This window comes from Bos indicus, chromosome 7 (genome assembly GCF_029378745.1).
Source record: "Bos indicus isolate NIAB-ARS_2022 breed Sahiwal x Tharparkar chromosome 7, NIAB-ARS_B.indTharparkar_mat_pri_1.0, whole genome shotgun sequence".
Classification (NCBI taxonomy): domain Eukaryota; kingdom Metazoa; phylum Chordata; class Mammalia; order Artiodactyla; family Bovidae; genus Bos; species Bos indicus.
Window position 1 is genome coordinate 39099961 of NC_091766.1, and position 22291 is coordinate 39122251.

Here is a 22291-nt window from a genome sequence, read left to right on the forward strand (position 1 = left end):
GAGACTGGGCTGAGACTAGGACCGCAGAGTCCCAGCCCCTGGCAGCCACCGTGCGGGGCCCGCATTCACCTTGGGACCCTCACATGGGGCAAGTAGCAGGGGGGCTTACCCAGCCACCTACCGGGAGGCCTGACAAGCCCATTTCTCCTGCTTCCCCTTTGGGTCCTGTTGGTCCGGCTTCTCCTGGGTCTCCTTTCTGTCCTTTGGGACCCTGAAAATCACAGAACAAGATACAGTAGGCACTTTCCCTCCCCCCATGCAGAGCTTATTCTAAGGCAGGCCAGACCCTCCCTTCTTCCTTGTGGGTCTTCTCCTCCAGACCAAGTGATGAAGGAACAGAGGGGCCTGGCTGGCAACACAGAAGGGGCAGTCCCCGCCTGTCCTACTGCAAGCAGGGCTGCAGGGTGGGGCAGGGGGCAGAGCAAGTGGGAATGGGTAGCTACTGAGGGGTGCATATGGGGTCAGGGCCAACCCTGTGCTCACATCTCAGGAGCCAATGGTGAGGGCCCCCAACCCCATATACAACCAACCATCCCTCGGTCACCCAACCAGCTGCTGCAGTCCTTCATTCGACTGATTGTATAACGTCCACTCTGAGTCACACACTAGGGACCCAGTGCTAAAGGCACATCCGTGAATGTTAAGTGATACCTGTGGACACTGTGGTGTCTACGCAGGATCATACACATGCGTGTATACTTACACTGATACTAATAATGACAGTGAGATGACTCTTTGCTATTACATGCCAGGCACTACTCTCGAGTGTGTTCCGTGTGCCGTTATTTAGCCCTCAGCCCTTTTACCATCTTCAGGAACTGAGGGACCGAGGAACCGAGGCTGCCAGAAAGCGAGTAGCTTGCCTGAGGTCTGTGGGCAGAACTGGGATTTGGCTCCAGAGCAAATGTTCTGTTTTCTAGAACTCTGCACGCACACGTGTACACACACACACACACACACACACACACACTCAGCCTGATACAGCATCAGGCACAGCATCACCAAGGAATTGAAAGGCCCAGAGACCTTCTCTCCGTCGATTCCAGGAGCACCAGGCAATCCGAGTTCGCCCTGGAAGGGAACAGACAGCAAGGTGGGGGTTATGGTGCCCTGGCCCCTGGCAGGGATTTGTGGCCAGGCTGCCCACTCTGACCAGCACACTGGCCCTGGGTTGGGTCCCTGAGGTTGGGCCTTCAGGAAGAAGCTCACTGCGTGCCTAGCAGTGCCTCCTCCACTTCCTCAGCCCTGTGGACAGGTGCGGCGGTGGCTGTGGTAGGTGGAGGCTGAGGGTCCTGGCCACAGAGCCCAGGGATGATGGCTGGGACCAGATCCTGACTGATTTTAAAGTCTTGGGCTCCTTCTTCTGAGCCAAGTGGGCAGGTGTGAACGATACACACAGGCCATAGGAACGGCTCTGTAATCTACAGGACTTTGTAACATCATGAGGGGCCCATTTATGGATTATATGTGTGAATGAGGCATCGCAGGGAGAAGCCAGGGCCAGGAAGAAGGCATCCCGCTTGGTTAGGAAGGAGCAGGGCCACCTCCTCTGAACTCTAGAGGCCAGGCCAAGGTGCCAGGAGAGAAGCAGAGGCAGAGAGGAGACCCTGGAGGTGGCCCTGGAGACAGAGACCCAGGGGACCACACAGTTACGTCTGCACTGACCTTGGCTCCGGGGATCCCTGGTGGCCCTGGGGGCCCCTGTGGCCCAGGAGGACCCTGTGTGTGAAAGTCAAGGGGTCAGTGTTTAGGTGGGGCCTCCCCATCACTGCCCACCCACCTCTCCATCTTGAGGCCGTAGACCATATAGCCCCCTCCCCACCTAGCCAGGTCAGGCCTGTGTTTTGGGGGAGGCCTGGCAGCTGGTACCAGGTATCGGGTAAGACAGCACGGTGTCTACCCCTCTGCCCTCAGTATACGTTTCATCACAATACGCTTCTGCTCAATCCCATGACAGCTCTGCACTGCCTCTAGAAGCAAACGTAAAACCAACCCCTGCTGGCACTCAAAGCCAGCCCCAAACTGTATCCCCAGCAGAGGCCCAGCACTGTGGCCTCTGCCTCTCCTGTGACCTCTGGTGCTGTCCGCTGCTCCCGGGCATCCCTTGGTTTCACGGGGAGGGGACAGTATATTGACTCCCGAGCTCCCGTCCCTGCCCAGGCTTCCCTCAGGCCACCTGCCCACCTCAGGCCACCTGCCCCCACCCCTGCTCAGGCCCCGTCACAAAGGCTGCTGTCACTCAGCCCCCAGTCCAGCAAGCCCCAGGCCTCTTCCCTTCACCTCCTCTCCCCTACCTGCCCCCTCCTTTTTAAAGACTGAGGCATAGTTGATATACAATATTATATATGACATACAATAGTATATACTTTTATAATCACTATAATATAGTGCTTCAAATCACTGTCCAAGGATATACGCGTTTATAGTTATTATAAAATATTGGTTATATTCCCCCTGTGTTGTTCAATATATCCCCGTAGCTTATTTTATACATAATAGCTTGTATCTCTTTACCCCTTACCCCTATCATCCCTTCTCCCTTCCCTCTCCCCACTGGTCATCACCAGTTTGTTCTCCATATCTGTGCATCCGCTTATTTTTTTTTGTTGTTATGTTCACTAGTTTGTTGTATTTTTTTAGATTTCACATATAAGTGATATCATATAGTATTTGTCTTTGTCTGATTTATTTCACTTGGCACAATACTCTCCAAATCCATCCATACTGCTGCAAATGGCATTTTAATGCCTGAGTAGTATTCCACTGTGTGCGTGTGTGTGTGTGTGTGTGTGTGTGTGTGTATGTGTGTGTCTGTGTGTGTGTGTGTGTGTGTACACATCTTTATCCATTCATCTGTTGATGGACACTAAGGTTGCTTCCATATCTTGCAACCTGCCCCTTCCTGTCGGTGCCTCCATTGAGATGCCCTGGTCTTACTCCCTTCTTCATTCCAGCCACCCTCCTCCAGATTCAGGCCCAGCACCTGCTTTCCCGGTGGCCTCTCTGCCTCGAGTGACTCCACCTTCCACAACATTCCCCAGCTAGCCTGCCCCTCAGTATGTGTTTTTCGACTTCACCCCTCTGTGTCTGCCCAACAAATCCAGTCATCGTCCCTGCCTGGCATCCACAATCCACCTCCCCGCTTCTCTGCTCCCACAGGGCTTCTCCTTGCGGCTCTGGAGCAGCCATGTACAGGTGCAGCCCTGGGCCATGCCACACGACTCCACGCCACGCAGGCCTGGGGTGGGCACCGTTACCATCAGCTTATGCGTCCCTGAGGCTTGTGGGAGACAACTGAAATTGAAGCTGGGGTGGGATTCGGTGCTGACACCCAGTCTTTGCGGATCACCTCTCCCCACCCCAGCTCCTCTCCCGGTGCCTCTGAGCAGCTGGCCCCCAGCCCTTCTCTCCAGTTGGTGATGGGTCCTGGGCTTGCCCAGCATTGGGACAGGGCTGAGGCCGCACAACTCCCGAGTCTCCCGGAGCAAGCTTTGCCACGCTCTTCTTTCTCACCCAATGGTTGTTAGGAGATCAGCCTTCCAGCCCCTGGTTCCTAGAAAGGCCCCGAGAGGCCCTGCCTCTTTCTTCTCAAGGGTGAGCTGCCCTTTTTTGCCTCAGCCTCTGAGGAGCTCAGGGCCACATGGGCCCATTTACAGTGGCTCTCTCAGCATCGTGTGGGACTCCACATAGTACTGATTTCCGTATTAGGTACCTGGTGACGTTACCTAATATGTATTAAGTCTGTGTTAAGCTACCCCTGGTCCCTCGTGTAAAAAAGTGTGCAAAGTGAGTGGATATTCCCTCAGGAAAGGAGCGCTAGGGGTCCACCAGGAACGCTACCTTAAGGGCGTCCAAGATCCTGCCATCGTAGTCAATTACCACTGTGTCTCCTTGTTCACCCTTGAGGCCCGGGGGACCCTGAGGCAGGAAGAAGAGGAAGAATTTCAGGGAGGAGCATGGTGGGCATTTTTGTTTCACCCCGAGAGCCTAGTAACTGGGGCTGCACACAGGCCTGTGACCTGTGGGCCAGCTCTCTCAGCTGGACACTGGGCGGCCCCCAGCACGGTGTCTTCTCGAATTCTCTCAGGAACTGGCACCCTGGCTCACTGAGTGAGCATTCTGGGGGCCAGGCAGGGGGTTACACGAGGGAGAGGGGAGGCCTGGGGCCAACTGAGGAAAATACCTCCACCTCACAGGAGGTGCCTGTGATCCACCTTCATGTGAGAACCGAAGCCCGCTGAGGCTCATCCTTGAGAGAAAATGGAGAGCCTGACTTTGATGTGAAGTTCTTCAGATTTTTAAATGTTGGCAAACAAAAACATTCAAACCCTCCAAAACACTGTGCAGGCCAACTACAGGCCTGCCAGCTGGAGGCTGCCCTCGAACCACAGTTAATAACCTCGGGGGGAGGCTGCACACACCAGGCGCTGACACTCCCCTTCACTCCTGGTTCTGAGTCCACACCCACCCACGCACACGTCCACACGTATGTGTCTGCACACGCACTCGTCGACACAGGTACAGACGTGTGCCCTACTGCTGGCCTCACCTTTCCCCTCGGAACCTCCCCTCCCCTCTGGACTCCTCTGCTAGAGCAGCAGGGGGTGTGAGCACTTTGCTCAGGCTTGCGGCCAGCTGCACCAGAGGACAGACCCGGCCAGGGCCTCATTTGCCAGCTGCCTCCACAGTCATGGCCTCTATGGAACTGGAAGGTGTACACTGAACTGCCACGCTCAGTGCTTAATCCAATTCCCTGGCCATCCGCACCAGCAGGCTGCCAGCTTAGACCTCTGTCTTGGAGGAGGGAGGCAGCCTGTGGGAGCGTGGGGTGGGGATGTGATTGCTTGAGATCACAGGGCCAAGAACAAGGTGCTGATAGGGGCTCATCACAAAAGATCTGGGACCAGTTGCGGTGGTTGTGCTCCGGCGACAGGGGTGAACTGTGAAGTGGGGCTGGGCGGAAGGCAAGGCCCCCATACGTCATGCAGGATAATGCCATCCGTGACATATTGAAATCTATGTTGAATGTGCCAAGGAAAAGAGTCTAGGAGGGCAGACTCTTGCCTGGGGAGGAGGAGAAGAGGGAGGAGGATGGGACTCTCCTTTTCACATCCATAATTGAACATTTTACCCAAAGCATGTATTAAGAATTAAAAAGCAAAAAAAAAAAAAACCCAACCCACTAATGAAATATTAGTATTAAAATAAAAAGACTCCAAGTTCTCAGAGCTCCACTGTTCCTCTGGGGTGTCTGGGGGACAGGGGCTTAGGAAGGAATGAGGTCCCTGGATCTCACTGGTGTGGCTGGGGTGGGGGGACTGCTTACCCGCTGCCCCGTGGCTCCATCAGTGCCTGGGTGGCCGGGCTCCCCCTGTGGAGACACATGGCTGCAGCCAGGTGTGTATGGCTGAAGCCAAAATTCCCCCGCCCCCTCCAGTTGCCTCTTCTCCAAAGAGCACAGGGCCGAATGGATGTGACTGGCATCTCCCAAGTTGAGGGAGGAACTGTGGGGCCTTCCTCTGACCCCTTGTTGTGTAGACAAGATGGGCCACTGAGGCCCAGGGGCCCAAGGCTACAAGGTGAAGGCCTTGTCACTACTTGAGACCACCTGCCACCTGACTCCAGGCCAGCCTCTGATTGCCAGGGCCCAGACCCTTGGGCCAGGGACCTTCTGGACTCCCAGCTTAAAAGGGCAGATTGCAGATGAAACCAGTCTCCCCCAGGATGGGCCTTCGGAAACCAGAGCAGCTCACATTATGTCACCTTGGGCCCCTGGGCTCTGTCTGTGCCATTCTCTACCTGCGGCCCCTTTGCTCCCTGACTGGCCCTGCAACAGAGGTGTCTGCTGTGGAGCCTCCAGGCTTTGCGGGCTTCCAGAGGAGGTCCTGAGAACCTGCCTGAGCCCATCCGGGGTGGGGGTGGTGAGTTCAGTACAGCCCCAAGGACTCAGGCCCAGGCCTCCTTCTGGTTTGGTTGGAGAAGCTCAGGGGCTCAGTCAGGTTAGAGGAAGCCTGGCCAGGATTTGGTTGTTGTCTTAAGGGGATGAGGGACCAAGGAACACAGCCAGTTCCTGGCTTGGGGGAAGGGCAGAGTGGGGCCACCTGAAATGGGAGCCAGAGGACTTGAGGGTGTCAGGGGAGGCCAGTGGCCTGGATGATTTGCTAGGCCTGTTGGTGAGTGGGACCCTGGCCTTCCTGCTGGCCTCCCTCTGGCCTGCCCTGGTCATCAGTCCATGTGCCTGTGATGTAAAAGGGTTGGGTAGGAGCTTCACCAGGCAGGTGGGAACTGGGGAGATGGGAGGCAGGGGGACCACAGGAGGAAGGATGTGTACCTACCTTGGGCCCTGGGGGTCCAGAGAGCCCTGGTTGGCCTGGTATCCCGTCATCCCCCTGAAGAGAGAACAGTGGAGGCTGCAGCCTTCAGACTTGCGCGCATTGGCTGGGTCCTCTGGCCGTCAGCTGGCCATCCCCTCTCTGCATTTCCTAGCACACTAGTCCACTCCTGGTAGCAGCATTGATCACACTGGGTCAGGGCAGTTCTCCCTCCCCTCCTTGTCCCTCTAGGGCAGGGGTGGGGTAAGACCCACTTCCGTCCCCCGTCCCCACTAGCCCAGAACACAGCTCAGTAGGTATGTGCAAAAGGAATGGGTTGGCTGAAGGAGAGGTAATTCATTCCCTCTGTGAACAAACATCTCTGAGCACCCTCTGCAGGCCAGGCAGACAAGATCCCTGCTCAGTGGGTCAGAGGAGACCAAGGGCCAGGAAATATCCAGATAAATTCACAGCCTCATGCTGGGTAGTGGATATGCCCGGAAGAGAATATAAAGGAATGGTGGGATAGAGAGGGACTCAGGGAGAGTGTGGGCTTCAGTAGGTGGCTGGGGATGGCACTTCGGGGGAGGGCACAGCTTTGCTGAGTCCAGTATGAGGAGGGGGAGGCCCAGCCATGGGAAACAATGGGGGAAGATCAATCTGGGTCAGTGGTTCCCAAACTGGAGGGCACGTTAGCACCACTGGGGGCTGCTTGAACAGAGCATGCCCACCTCTAGTGTCTCTGACTCAGTGCCTTTGGGCCCCAAACACATGGGTCTAATGAGACCCAATGATGCTGATAATACTGCTGGTCCAGGATCACACTTTGAGAACCAGTTTGACGTGGGAACAAATGATCTGCCTGAGTAATTCTATGTGTTTGATGTATTTCTCTAAGAATGAGTGAATGAATGAATGAATGAATGTGATCCTGACTTCTGAGACAGGTAAGAGCAGCCACCCACAGCGAGGATTTGGGTTTGGTCCCGCTGTGCCCAGCCCCTGCTTTTATCTCCAGCCACTTCCCACATCCCTGCCAAGAAGGCCCTCCACAGGGGCCCTCCACCCCCATCTTCTTCCCAGAAACACTGGGCTTAGCCTGGTCAGAGCCACCTGGACACCAGCCTCCTCCTCCTCTGGTAGAAGTGGCTCTGATAACCTCCACCCAGCATAGCCCATAGACCCTGAGCTCCTCAGAGAGATTCTCATGGGTGATGGGGCTGATAGTCCTGGACTCCAGTCTAACCCTGAGCTGGTCCTTCCCAAGCTGAGTGATCCTGGGCAAGTCACTGCTCATGGGGGCTATAATGCCCCCAGTCTCAGAAGGAAGTTGTGAGATTAGAGGGAATGCATTGGAGGCCCTCAGCTCCCAGAAGATGCTTACTAAGGATAGCTCCTTCCCCCCACTTTCTCTCCTGCCCAGTCCAGGGGCCCTGGCTCCTTCAGGATGACCACAGCCTGCCTTCCACCCTGGCAGGTGCTGCTTAAGGAAGGAAGAAAAGAGAGCTGATAAAGCTAACGGGCTTTATTATTCAGTCCTCACAACCTGCTGTGAAGGTAAGGCAGGAAAAGTCTGTCATGACCTCATTTGACAGAGGAGTAAACTGAGGCCCAGAGAGGAGATGATGTCACTTGTTCAAGGTTATAGAACTTGGTCTTCTAACCCCACTGCTTTGGCTCCAGTGGGGGAGGAGGAGGAGAAAGGGGTGGGGTGAAGGGGCCCCCTGTGTCCAGGCCTGAGACAGGAGTGAGAGGCACTCACCTTGGGGCCTGGGGGTCCACTCGGGCCCTGGAACAAGAGAAGAAGGGGTGTTAGACATCATCCCAGAGGCTGCATCTGGGCTGTCTTTCTTAACATCCTTGTTTTATAAAGGGTGACGTCAAGTCCCAGAGGGTGGCAGGGCTGTCTCTGGAACCCAGCTGAGCCATCGTATCTTGGACAGAAATCTGCATTAGATCCCAAGCTGTGATGAGTGGACTGCAGGCTCTCTCCCAGGGGTGTGGGGTTGTGAGAATTTTGCTGGGGTTGGGTCCTGGCCCATCTGCTCCCAGTGGTGGTGGGGGCAAGAGCCCAGGTATGCACCCTGGGCTGCATGCCCAGTCCCGCTGTGGGTGGGCAAGGGAGAGGAGCTTCTGGGCCTCGAACCACAGTCCTGCCTGCCCAGGCCTCTGAAATGCCCTGGATACTGACCGTTGCACCATCTTGCCCAGCTTCTCCTTTGGGACCCTGAGGAGGCATAAGAGAAGAGCACTGAGGCGGGGTGGGGTTGGGGTGTCACAGTTGCCTGAGCCTGTATCTCCTGCCAGACCCTGGGCTGGGGCTGCATGTACGTTCTCTCATGCAAGTGCACTTTTGTCCTCACCAAACCTCTGAAAAGTGGGTGTCACTGTCCTCACTTCACAGATGAGAAAGCTGAGGCTCAGGGAGTTATGTGCCCAGCACAACAAGGAATCGGTGAGCTAGTTGAGCAGTTGCCCTGATAGGGGACCCTGGAAGCAGTCTAGGGGGTGGTGCCAGCTCTGCGCTGGAGGAAGCACAGTCCAACCTGAGCCCTTGGGGGAGGGAAAGGGGGCGGTACAATGAGGTCTGACCCCGCTGTTTGGCTTAGGACTAGGGGCACAACAGTGGCTTCATATAGGGAGAAAGAGAGAGAGAAAAGAGAGAGAGGGAGAAGAGGTTGGTAGAGAGGTGCAGAGACAGGGTTTCAGGGTCAGGACTGGGACTGAGATTATAACCAAGGTCAGAATCTAAATGCAGTTAGAGATTGGGGTTAAGAGTTGGGCCAGAGTCTGTAGGTGTGAGTTAGGGCTTGGATAACAGTCTGAACTGGGGGTGTGGATCTGGATTTGGAAATGAGTTTGGGGTCGGACCTGGGTTTGATTCCTGGGTTGGGAAGATCTCTGGGAGAAGGAAATGGCAACCCATTCCAGTATTCTTGGCTGGGAAATCCCATGGACAGAGGATCCTGGCGGGCTACAGTCCGTGGGGTCACAAAGAATCTGACATGACTGAGCGACTAACACTTTCTCTTTCACTTGGGATCAAGGCCTATGTTGGGGTCAAGGACCTGGTTTGTGTTAGATTAAGGTGTGATTGGAGTAGGAGTCTGGGTTGGGGCTGGGGATAGGAGAGGGTGGGGGTTGGTTGTGGGATCAGGGTTGGGAGGTTTGGTAACCACGTCCCGCGTGGTCTAGCTCCATGCCCTCTTTTACCTCTGGGCCTGGTGCTCCCCTGGGGCCATCTTTCCCAGTGTCGCCAGGAGGGCCCCGGGCCCCAGGGGGTCCTGGAGGCCCTGGAGGCCCAGCAGCTCCATCTTGCCCTGGATCTCCCTGAAAGAGATGGGGCCCAGCATGACTCTGAGGGTGGGCGGAGGGAGTTCTGGCCTCCAGAGAGAGAGATAGAGGCCTCCTCAGAGGGGTGGCCAGATGTCTTCGCCTTCCCCGCATGCGGCCGGCTCAGAGGAAAGGGCCTTGTTATTGCGCCTCTTGCTACTTCTTGGTATACAAAGGGACAGGACAGGTCCCTTGGTATATAAAGGGACATGACCTACACCTCTGCATGAGAGGCCAATAGGATCTCGTACCCTCCCCCATATGCATCATTGCTCCAGCTCTCAGTGCCTGAAGCCCAGCTATGGAGTTCAGGTGAGAGATGAGATGTATTAGGTGTGGGACAAAGCACACGTGCCCAAACAGCCCCCTTCCTTTTGGAAGGGAGGGGACTGTTTGCCTCCTGAAAGACCTTCCTGGTCGCTCAGCTCTGGCTTTATTAAGTGCTAGAGGCACACTCTCAGGCATTGATCCCAGAGAAACACTGAAAATATTGAAAATTAGAAACATGTCCACACAAAAACCCATACGTGAACATTCACAGCAGCTTTATTCACAATAGCTCCTCATGAGAAACAATCCAGATGTCCTTCAATGGTGAATGGTTAACCAACTGGGGTACGTCCGTATCTCGGAGCACTGCTCAGCAATAAATAAAAAACAGAACACTGACTCACGCAACAGCGTGGATGCGTCTCAAGAGATTTATGCCGAGCGAAAAAAGCCAGTCTCAAAAGATGGCTACTAGATGACTGGGCTACACGAGATTCTTGGAATGCAAATTTGCGGAGATGGAGCACCGATCAGCGGGGTTAGGGATGGGGGCTCGAAAGGAGATAACTACAGCTATAGGTGGAGAGCAGGAGGGCTTTTTGTGTGGTGGTTGCACAAATCTCAAGAGTGATAAGATTGCATGGAAATACACAGATGCACAAATAAGTAAAATGGGTGAAGTTGGAATAAGGTTGGTGTATTATATCAATGTCAGTTTCCTGGTTGTGGTTGTACTATAGCGATGTAAGATGTCACCATTGAGGGAAACTGGATGATGGGAACATGGGATATTATTTATTACAACTGCATGTGAAACTATAATTATCTTAAAAAAACAAAAAAGCGACAAAGGTACACACCATCTCTTTCTTGCAGCACCCAGTCTCTGACTCTTGGCTGTGTTAGTAACGGGTTAGACCTCAGGCAGCCAGAGCCCTCACCTTGTGGCATGTCCCCGAAAGGAGGAGAGACTGCAGAGCCCCTGGTACTTCCTGATGCTCTCAGGGGTGCCTGCCCAGTACTGGCTTAGGGCACAGTAATGGGGCATCCCTGGCTCACAGTGCCAGCAACTCCCAACCCACCTGTTGCCAAGAAAGGAAGAAGGCATTTGTAGATTGGGCCCCTGCTGCATGCCCAGCGCTGAGGGGTGAGGTTGTCTCACCCAATCCTGTGACCACCTGGCCAGGGCACTGCTACTTATTTAACAGATGAAGAAGCCAGGGGTTAGAGAGTAACGATTTACCCAGGGTTACAGAGTAAGGAAGGGCAGGATCTCTTCTGGCTACTGAGGCAAGAGTCTCCTTTAGACAGATTTTTTTCATCTGTGGACCCCACGCTATGAGAAAACTTGCCTCTCTAGACCATGGCACATATGACATAGCTCACTTGTCTTCCCAATTAAAAAATTAACTGAAATTCTCAATGTCCACCACACAGATCTTCTGACCAGTCTGACTTAGCCAGGGTCCTGACCAAGAGACTAGAACTCCAGCCAAAAGACAATGGCTCAGAGTGGCAGTGGGGGGTGATTCCTGTCTCACTTTACACTGTGTTAGGAATCACCTGCTAAACAATTCAAAGGCTCAGAGTGGGAACCACTGATATGGACTCTCCTTATCAAGGCAGAAAATTAATGTCAACACTTGAGCATGTTCTAGAGGGTGTTTAACTTCTCCTGAGTTACTTGGAATGAGGCTGGACACCCTTCTTCCCCTAGGATCGGATGGCTGAGGTCTCCCCCTAGGAACGCGGGATGAGTCGAGGGGAGCGTGCACACCAGCAGCCCAGACTCGGCCAGTCTACCTTGAGGATCCGGCGACTGTACATGTGATGGTCTCTACTTATAAAGTCCAGATTGAGCCTCGGGAAAACCATCTAGTCAGCAAATAGGTGTTTGATGAGAAAGGCAGGAGGGTGATTTGGAAACCACCAGGCTATTTCTGGAGGCAAAACCACTTAACCCAGCCTGGAGAGAGGAAGGGCGTTGGAAGTGACGGACCACAGTGAGAGGATAACAGGGAGGAAGGCCAGGGGTCTCCAAACGGAGGAAACAGGCTCCAAGTGTCAGACATTTTTTATCTTTCTCTAAAGTGTCAGGAGGAAACAAACAAGTGTCAAATTCTTTTCCTTCTCTACACAAAATTAAAAAGAGGTTTCTCTTAAAATTCTGTGTTGCCATGATGACACCTGGCTCCACCTGAACTTAACTTTTCTCAAACCTTGAGCTAACCAAGGTGTTCTTCTTATGGAAATGTTTGTCTTCAGCTATGTTAATGAACTATATATTTACCCTAGACTCAGTCTTTCTTCAGGTTGGTTCTGCCTGGACTCAGAACCGATAAAGGCTCAACAAACCTGTATGTTTTCCTCATACATTGTTCTCCTAATCTATGTTAATGAAACTATATATTTACTTGGAAAACTGCCTTTCTTCAAGATTCATGCCAAGCGTTTTATGTCTGGGATGACTCACTTGGTGCCAATGTTATCTCAAAATGCATGTTGTGGGTGCCACTCTGAGACATCTCCTTTCTCTAATCAACAGCTCACTGATAGGTATATAACCTACTGCTGAAGGCTAGCAGGGGGGCACTCTCTCTGCCCCCTTCTGATGTCTATGTCAGAAGCTTTCTCTATCACTTTTATAGTTGAATAAAACTTTATTACACAAAAGCTCTGAGAGATCAAGCCTCGTCACTGGCCCCCGATTGAATTCTTCTCCTCCAGAGGCCAAGAATCCCTATGTCTTTCGTGGTTCATCAACAGCCTTTTAACAGTCTCCAAAGAGGGCTGCTATGCTTGATCCCATCCCTTGGGTTCTTCTGCAAAGGGACCTCGCCCTCCCCCAAGAGCTGGAGTCCATTTCTTCACCCTCTTGACTTGGGTGGGTTCTGTGACTTCTGTGACCAACAGAATGCTGTGGACATGATGCTGTGTCCCTTCTGGAGGAGGCTTTTAACTGGCCTCCTGCCTCTTGGAATGCTACTCTTTGGAACGGCCCTTCTCCCACCAGGCTGGGAGGGGCCTGAGCCACACAGAGATCCATGAGCAGGCATCTCCGGCTGAGCTCTCCACCAATAGCCACATGAATTGCCAAGACATGCTTTGTGGAGCCCACCCAGCAGGAGTCCTCAGTCTGCTTCAGACTCTGTTGAAGAGACCCCTGGTTTGTCAGGAGGCACTTCTGGGTACCCGGCCCAGGGGGCATGGAGGGCTAGAGGAGACTCTGACCTACTGTTCCCACTCAGCTGGGTACCCACTTTCCTGATTGCCATGAACCTTCATTTCAGGGGCTTGGGATATAGGATGTCACCCCCACTCACAGTTGGAGAAACTGAGTCTCAGAGAAGGAAGTGATTCACTTCACATCACTCGACTGGTAAGTGGCAGAATTGAACTCTGGGCTCAGGGCATCTGGCTCCAACCACAGCCTTCCCTCTTCCTGGGTGCCAGCTGCTCTCGGGAAGATCAGTCTCTAGTCTGGGCCCGGTGCCAGCCCCACTTTCTGCGTGTCTATGGTGATAAGGGTGACCAGGATGTCTGCTTGTCTGTGCAGAGAATGGAAGCTTTGGCCAAATCAAGGTGCTTGGAGCTTCTACCCGATGGCTGCTTAAGTAAAAACAGGCAGCAAGATAGACCACGGGTGGGGAGGGGGCTGTCACTCCCTTCTTTCTGTGATCAGCATAGGGATCCAGAAGAAACACTTATTATGGTATAAAACAAACCATGCGGGGTCGGGGGAGGGTCTTGCTCGGGTCTTACCTGGGGGCCAAAGTCTCCTGGTGCGCCCTAGGAACAAAAACAGGATGATCTATCACCAGTACGTCTACTACTTCTTCACATGTGTGGAGCATTTGCTCTGCGCTCAGTGCTTCATATACATGGTCTCACTCCAATCCTAATAAAAATAACGTGCAGACGCTACCTTATCTCCATTTCCAAGGAGGAAACTGAGGCACAGAGAGGCTAAGTAACTTGCCCAAGGTCACACAGCTAGCAGATCCAGGGCTTGGAGTCAGGCGGTCAGCTATCTATTGCTAGCCTCCAGACACAGTGGAGTAGAACCCGCGAACTTCCAAATAATGATGGATGATAACTGATTCACTGCTTGAAGTCACCAAGCTTTGGAGCAGCGTGCTATGTAGCAGTAGATGCCAAGACAACAATTTTTCTCTGGTTTCAAGAGAGAGGTCTCCCTGCCTTCATCATTTCTACGACTCAGTGGCATTAGCCAGAACTGGCATGAAGGCAACCACTCCACCTGCCAACTGGTGCCTATTCTTTGTTCATCTACAAAGAACACTTAGTCTGTTACCTTGCGCAGTCTTCTCCATGAGAAGTTGGTTTTAATTTACAGATGGAGTAACTGAGGCCCACAGAGCTGGGCAGTTTGCCAAAGACGACACAGTTGAGTGGAGCTGGAATGCACACCTGAGGCTCCAAACACCAGATCCTGTGCCTTGCTCAGCCCTGATGGGGGACGGGAACCCTGGCTATTCTGACCTACACAGGGCACGTGGCAATGGGGGTTGTGGGTGGCGCAGCACAGCCTGGCCCTGTCCTGCTTAAGAAGTGTCTGTCGGTTCTATCACACCCAGGGCTGTTCTGGCCCCTGACTCCACTGTGGGACACACAGGTCTCCCCTCTCTCCTGCTCCCTCCAAGGCACCTGGAGTCCCAGCCCTCCAGGAGTCTGACTGTGACATTTAGTGCCCAAATGCCAGGGAAGTCCTTCTCACAAAGAGCTACAAATATCCTGGGGCTAGCTCTCTACCATTTGTTTTCCTGGGAAGTGTTCTCCCCACGAAGAATGCCATCAACAGTGTTCAATTCCCCAGGCTTTTCTGGTACCTTCCTCTTTTCAGGATTGATAATTTTGGAAACCCATCATTTTGGATAGACTACGCTTTGAGATTTGTTACACTCTGGTGCCAGAAGAATTCAGATTCAACCCTCCAGGTACTTTAACTTGTCACACGTAAGCCTTGTAACCATTTTAGGAGGTAGGCACCACTAACCCCACTTCACAGATGAAGAAACTGAGGCTCCAGGAGGGGATGTGACTTGCCCAAGGTCACATCCTGGGACTGGGGTTTGAAGGCAGGTTTCTGGCCTCCTTTTTCAGCCCGCCATATCTGGACAGCCTCCAGCAGCACTTACCTTTTCCCCTTTGGGGCCCGGAAGTCCCTGGAGAAGGAATATAGAGAAAGAACATGGGTGAGTGAAGAGGACTAGGCTGACCCCCTTCTGGTTTCCCTGAGGCTCTGAGGGCAGAAAGGCCTGTGAGGCTGCGCAGAGCTGTGGGTGGCTGAGTGAAAAGACATGTGAGCCTATCAGCCTTTAGCTGCCCGTGCCGGCCCCAAGGAAGCTCTGCACCTCAGTCCTCACCATGAGGAAGACAGGGCACTGGGGCAGTCACTGGCATCCTCTCTGAACAGGGGCAAGTGTGCTAGGCACTCCCCCTAGAGAACAGAGCTCTCCTTGCTCAGCCCTCGCTGTGCCCAGACACCAGTGAGGAGTCATTGACTCCTGGGTCTGGAGGTGTGAGAACGTGGAGGTGGCTTCTGGCAGGCCACGGTGGTTGCCATCACCCTCTGGCTGCAGGGAAATGTGTCTCTTTCAGTCTTGCCAAGTTATTAACACCAGGACTTCTAGGGAAGCGGGTCAGGTCACACACAAGGCACTGACTGTGGGGCTCAGAGACCCTGGGGTTGGGGCTAGGCTGCGGTGGGGCCAGTTTGGCGTTCACACTCTTGGTCAGGGGCCTTGATCACTGGGATGGATCACTCCATCCCAAATCATGTTCTCTTCAGCTAGTAATGGATTCGCTCATTCACTCTTTCAACAACTCATCTGTCTAGGTACTGGGTTCTTTCCTCCCATCCTTTAATAATGTACCCAGCATCAGTCAGCTCTCCAATCATTTGTTAATCCATTCATTTTTCACTCAGTTGTCTGCCCAACCATCACGCATTTATACATCCACAAACTCATCTACTCTTGCTTCCATCCAACTATCTGTACAGTGTTTGATTCATTACCTCACTTGACTGTCCTTCCTTCCACCCACTCATCCATCCACTCATCCGTCCATCTGTCCATCAATCTATCCATCCATCTGTCCTTCCTTTCTTCCATCCATATCCAATTATTAATTTAATTATGCTATCTCGGTGCATCTTATTTATTCTGCTAAGGACACCCATGGACCACCTCTGACCCAGGTGTTGAAAACCCTTCAACGTGATGTCCACCATCCAACTCCTGAGACTGTATGAGGGTATGCTATGTGCTGAGGGCCTGCTGGGAGGGCAGGTGTTTTGAGGGCTGACTGGACACCAGGGAGTGTTGTTCACAGTTTTTTGCATTCCCAGCATCCCTGTGGGGAGAGTTAATATGACTGTTTGACAAAAAAAGAAGTCTCATGCTTGGGAGGTGAAAAGGCCTCCACAAGGTTGCACAGTCACTAGGGGGTGGGGCTGGATTCGAACTCAACTCTGACAGTCAAATAGCTTCTCTCCATGTTGAACCACATTCTCAGTGGCTCCTCCCTCTGGCATCCATGGTCATTCCCAACCCCAGGGGCAGCCCCATCCCAGGACACCTACAACTGCCCTGTTATCACTTACAGGCTTTCCATCCAGACCCAGTGGCCCCTGGAAAACGAGAAAGAGAGACAGAGAGAGCACAGAGGTTATATTTCTTCTGTGTTTTATGACCCAGAGGCACTGGGTGACAAGAGACCAAAGCCTGCCCTGAGTTCATGGTCTTGGGTACATTTCACATGGACTCAGGCTGGGGGCATCTCTGTGTTGTTTGTTGCCCAGGATCCCTTCCTCCGAAAACAGAGCCCATTTCTCCTTCAAAGCCACCTGCCTCCATCACCCCACAGGATTTGGACATGTGACCACATTCTCTCCGCCAGGCTGAGTGGTTCAGGAATGAGTGTCATGCCTGAGACTCTGAATGGTGGAGCTTTAGCTTTGTGGTGTCTGCAGATGGCCAGTGACGACTGCACAGAAGCCTCCACTATCTCCCCTTCACCTGTCTACACACCTGACGAAGCCTTGCTGAGCTCCACCTCCTTGTGGGGGAATAGAGGAATCCAATGGGGGTGCCATGGACTGGGTCTGCCTGGTCTTGACCAACCCTTGCCTGCTGGGTCTAGCCGTAAACAGTCAGTTTCCCTGGCTGGGTCTCTAGACTGCCCTGGCAGACAGTCATCCACCAGTTCCCCAGATGCCGTGACAATGGCTACCCCTTGGTGCCCTTGCTCAAGGCCCTCACTCCAGGAAGGAAACCAGGGCAGTTCTTAAAGCTGGTCCCCTAAGTGCTTCTGGCCACTCGCTTTACATTCAAGTCAAGGGTCTGGATGTCAGGGCAATAGCCTGGGGGCAGCTGGGGTCCCAGGAGAAGGGGGAATGGGGCCATTTCAAGGGCTCAGGCCCTGGGGTCTCCTTGTGAGGTGCAATTTCAGTCCCTGCCATCTGAGCTCAGCAGGAGCTGCATGAGCTGGCCTGTCTCCTCGGGCCAGCTCCTGGCCATCTTGACCGGGATCCGTATGAAAGGGCTCTTCTCTTCAGCAGTCCACTAAGAGTGGGCCTTGCCCCCATCTACCCACCACGGGCTCCGGTCCTGATAAGGCCATGTCCCTCTGGGCATCTCTACCTGAGACCCCTCACCCTGGCCTGGCCTTCCCAGCTGCCATAACACAGAGGGCCCAGTCCCATCCTGCGTCTCTTCTGGGGCTATTTGTGGCCTCTATACTCTGCCTGAATTGTAACAGAAGCCCTGTGTAAGGCAGGTGTTATCATTCCCATCTTACAGAGGAGGAAGCTGAGGTCCAGTGAGGGGAAGGCATTGCCCGAGGCTAGGCAGCCAGAAGTGGGAACTGGAGCCCAGATGGCAGGGACTTCAATTCTGTGTGGACACAGAAACCTATACCACACTAAGCCCTGGCAGTGGTCTCACCTGGGCTCTGGCCACTCTCTCCCCCTCTTGTCTGCCCTTGTATTCCTCTGTTCAAACTTTCCTTGCTCTATCCCATTGCCCACTGGATCTTGCCTGTCCCTGGACCCCCAGTTACCCTGTCCAGAGTGGTTGCCACTGCAGACTCTGTGCCCAGGCCCTGAGTGTGTCTGTCCATCCTGCTGACCTGAGCCCAGACATAGTGCACACTTTGCCCCTCTTTATTCTGCATGGTTTAAAAAAGTCATAATGCAGATGGAAATTAAAAAGAGACGAAGATACAGCTTGGAACTAAGTAACACTCTTTCCTTTTCAAGAAATAAGAAGGCGAGGATGCAGAGAAAAAGGAAGCCCTGTGTGTTACCGATGGGAATAAACCGTGCAGCCGCTAGGGAAAACAGTATGGAGGTTCCTCAAATAATAAAAAACAAAACCACCTTATGATCCGGCAATTCCACGTCAGGGTATTTATCCAAGAAAAATGAAAACAATAATTCAAAAAGATACCTGCACCTCCATTGCAGCATTTTTCACAATAATGAACAGAGAAACAACCTAAGTGTCACTGATGGATAAACTGATAAGAAGATGTGGCGCGTGCGCACACACACACACACACACACACGAAAACACTATTCAACCATAAGAGAATGAGAGGAGCTTGCCTTTTCAACAACATGGCTGGACTGTGAAGTGCATTATGCTAAGTGAAGAAGTCAGGCAGAAAAAGACAAATACCACATGATCTCATTTATGAGTGAGTGAGTGAGTGGAAGTCACTCAGTTGTGTCTGACTCTTTGTGAACCCACGGACTATAGTCGATGGAATTCTCCAGGCCATAATGAAGGAGGAAACAGACAGAACAGGCTCCATCTTGGGCCGGACTGTGGACTTTGAGCTATATGCCTACTATCTATGGAAATGACATACCAACTGGAAAACCAGGCCCCCTGGATGGAAGAGCCCCAGGGCTCGTACCTGGACTCTGTTGCCTAAAAGAATACCCTAATTATCTGTGTAACCGAATAGAATCATAAATTCTATTATGCTTGATTCATGGGGTTGCAAAGAGTTGGACACGACTGAGCGACTGATCTGATCTGATCTGATTATGCTTATTGGGGTATGACCACAGGCCTGTTGATAATTGCCCACTGTTAACTACCTAGGCTTCAGTTCAGTTCAGTTCAGTTCAGTCGCTTAGTCGTGTCAGACTCTTTGTGACCCCATGAATCACAGCACGCCAGGCCTCCCTGTCCATCACCAACTCCCGGAGTTCACTCAGACTTACATCCATCGAGTCGGTGATGCCATCCAGCCATCTCATCCTCTGTTGTCCCCTTCTCCTCCTGCCCTCAATCCCTCCCAGCATCAGAGTCTTTTCCAATGAGTCAAGTCTTCGCATGAGGTGGCCAAAGTACTGGAGTTTCAGCTTTAGCATCATTCCTTCCAAAGAAATCCCAGGGCTGATCTCCTTCAGAATGGACTGGTTGGATTTCCTTGCAGTCCAAGGGACTCTCAAGAGTCTTCTCCAACACCACAGTTCAAAAGCATCAATTCTTCGGCGCTCAGCTTTCTTCACAGCCCAACTCTCACATCCATACAGGCATATGAATTACGGGTTAACTTTGATTGTATCTTTCTTTTCCTTTGTTCAGACTAGTTTCAGGGAATTTGGGGAGGTGGGTTTGAGCATGTACACTTAGGGTATATAAGGTTTTCTGAAAACCTGGTCAGGGTCTTTGGCTAAGAGGAGATTCTGCCTTGGGCCCGCCGGTGTAATAAACTGCACTCCACTATCTGTATTATCCTTCTGAGTGAGTTTGTTTCCCAGAACACGTGGCTACAACATTTGGTGCATGGGCCGGGAAACTCCTCACTTTGAGGAGACAAGTCCCATTTGGGACTACTCCGAGGCCTTGCGGCTGGAATCTTCTAGAGGGGGTAAGATGCCTCGCCCTTTTGGAAGGATTCTGCTTCTCAGTGCCTGGACCTTTCATGTTAGTAGGTAGTGGACGGCAGCAGGGGAACTGAGTGCTCAGGTGAGGAGGAACCCACCCAGCAGGGTGGAAGAGGGGGCCTGATTACCCCCCTGGGAGGGACTATAAGGGGCATGGGCCCACAGGAGCCTGGAATAGGCAAGTGGAAGCGATTGCTTGGTACACAGGTTGACGATAGTGTTAGGGCTTGGGAAGGAAATTTGTGAAGGTCATTTAGGAGGTGGTGTCCACACCGTCTTGGGGAAAATTATTACCAAGCAATTCCCAGGGGATTTTTAGGAGAAGAAACTTGGTTTTTGTGTGCTCGTATTCTGCCCTCCCCAAGGAGGTCTCCCATCTGCTGTGACCCCCTCGGAATTGTCAGGCTAGAAGGAGGGGGATACATAAGTGAGTATGAGTTGGCTTTTCCGGAGACAGCCTGGGACGTGGGATATTTAACCCATCTGTATTTTAATCCACACCTGATCAAGCCCACCAAAGCAGAACAGACTTTAAAAGTTAAGGGAGAAACAGTCTTCAATCACGTGGTGTTCTGGTTCGGCTGTGCTGACCGACAGGTGAAGACACGCCAATCCCCCTTCTTCCTCTGGGATCTGGCAGGTAAGGCTATTCTCACCCAATTAGGAGGGAGGCAGAATGGCAATTTAAGTGTCATTGAGCGGAAATATCAGAAGTACATAGGGTACTGAGAACTTCGTAGACAGAATGAAAAGGAAAAGTAGAAGGTCCGAGAAGGTAAGCAAGATGTGGGGGAAGTAAATCTAAGGCAAGTGTATTGGAGTGCATGATTAAAAATTTAAAGAAGGGATTTGGAGGAGACTATGGGGTCAAAATGACGCCTAACTGCCTCCGCATATTCTGTGAGGTCGAATGGATGGCCACCAGAGAACACCATGAACTTAAAAATAGTGGAAGAGTCTATACAGTAGTCACAGGAGAGCCAGGACACCTGGATCAATATCCATATATTGACTCATGGCTAGGGTTAGCTCAAGATCCTCCTACTTGGACAAGATTTTGTATTCAGAAGGGAAAGGGAAAAATATTAGTGGCACAAAAATTGACTGATGATAAAAAAGGAAATTCTACAGGATTTGGACGGGGAAGACCTGACCCCTCCCCCATACTGGATAATGTCGTGCCTGCCTCTCAGTGTTCCACCAGGACCGGAGGCCGCCTTAATGCTTGATCCAGGGCCAGGTGAAGTCCTGCAGCAGCAACTGCTCTTCCACCAGCTCTCCCAGAGTTCCTAGAGCCACGGTTTCGGCAGGCTCCAATCCCAGCAATGGAGACCTCTGGTCAACTCCCCCAGAATTCTACCTCAGCTGGACCTCCTAGATTGTATCCAACTCTCCCGTAACCCCTCAAGATGAATGGAGGTTGCACAATCTCCCGGAAAGGAAACCGGATGGGCTAAACAGTCAAAAGAGAGAGTTAACTCAACAATTCCCTGAGGCCTGAGCAGAAGACAACTCACCCCCTCCCCAGGCTTGCAAAACAAGTCCCACTGGTAATAGAACTCAAACTCGGTACAATTACCTGAGCACCTGCCTTGCTAAGCCATTTACTCTTTACATGACTGAAAAGGACAAGGTGGCTACAGGAGTGTTGTCCCAGACTATGGGGACATGGGACAGACCAGTGACTTATTTCTAATCAGCTGGACAGTGTTGCCACTGGGTGGCTGGGATGCTTACGGGCAGTTGCTGCAGTTGCCTTACTGGTCCGGGAGGCAACCAAGCTGACTTTGGGCGAAGATTTGTTCGTAAAAATCCCACACGAGGTCAACATTTTCCTGCGAGGGGACCCCCATAAATGGCTGTCGACATCCCGGATTACTCAATACCAGGGACTGTTATGTGAGAACCTCCATGTTACTACTGAGCCTTGTCAGGCCCTGAATCTGGCCACTGTCCTTCCTGTGGGAGAAGGTGGGTCCTCACATGATTGCAAGGAAATATGCCAGCAGACTTGACTTGAGAGACCAGCCAATCCCGGACCCAGATTTGCTTCTGTACACCAAGGGCACCAGCCTGGTGAAACAAGGACAATGACTGTCAGGATATTCAGTAGTCACGGAAGAAACCATCGTTGAGGCTCGCTCTCTGCCATCACACTGGTCCGCTCAACAGGCTGAACTATATGCTCTAATCCAGGCCCTCCAGCTGTCAAAAGGACAAAATCTCAGAACCGCACTGCCTGCTCACAGGTCAATGCTGCCTCTCGGCACAGACGGAAACCTCCAGGGATTCAGGTAAAAGGCACGTTGCCCTTTGAACACCTGGAAGTGGACTTTACTGAAATGAAACCTCACTGACACTACCATTACCTGCTGGTCATGGTATGTACGTTCTTGGGATGGGTAGAAGCTTTTCCTACCTGGACTGAAAGAGCATCAAAAGTAGCCCG

At 52.4% G+C, this 22291-nt stretch overlaps 1 protein-coding gene across 1 annotated transcript in view; it reads right to left on the reverse strand.

The window, feature by feature from the left end:
- COL23A1 (collagen type XXIII alpha 1 chain) overlaps window positions 1-22291 on the reverse strand; it is a 406940-nt gene that overhangs the window by 13445 nt on the left and 371204 nt on the right. Inside the window, exons 6-17 of the mRNA XM_019964762.2 lie at window positions 16543-16569; window positions 15074-15100; window positions 13677-13703; window positions 9525-9641; window positions 8503-8538; window positions 8074-8100; window positions 6336-6389; window positions 5327-5371; window positions 3841-3918; window positions 1666-1719; window positions 1027-1071; window positions 122-211 (exon numbers count right to left, since the gene is read on the reverse strand). Of these exons, the coding sequence (XP_019820321.1) occupies window positions 122-211; window positions 1027-1071; window positions 1666-1719; window positions 3841-3918; window positions 5327-5371; window positions 6336-6389; window positions 8074-8100; window positions 8503-8538; window positions 9525-9641; window positions 13677-13703; window positions 15074-15100; window positions 16543-16569 (627 nt within the window). The remainder of the gene's footprint in view (window positions 1-121; window positions 212-1026; window positions 1072-1665; window positions 1720-3840; window positions 3919-5326; window positions 5372-6335; window positions 6390-8073; window positions 8101-8502; window positions 8539-9524; window positions 9642-13676; window positions 13704-15073; window positions 15101-16542; window positions 16570-22291) is intronic.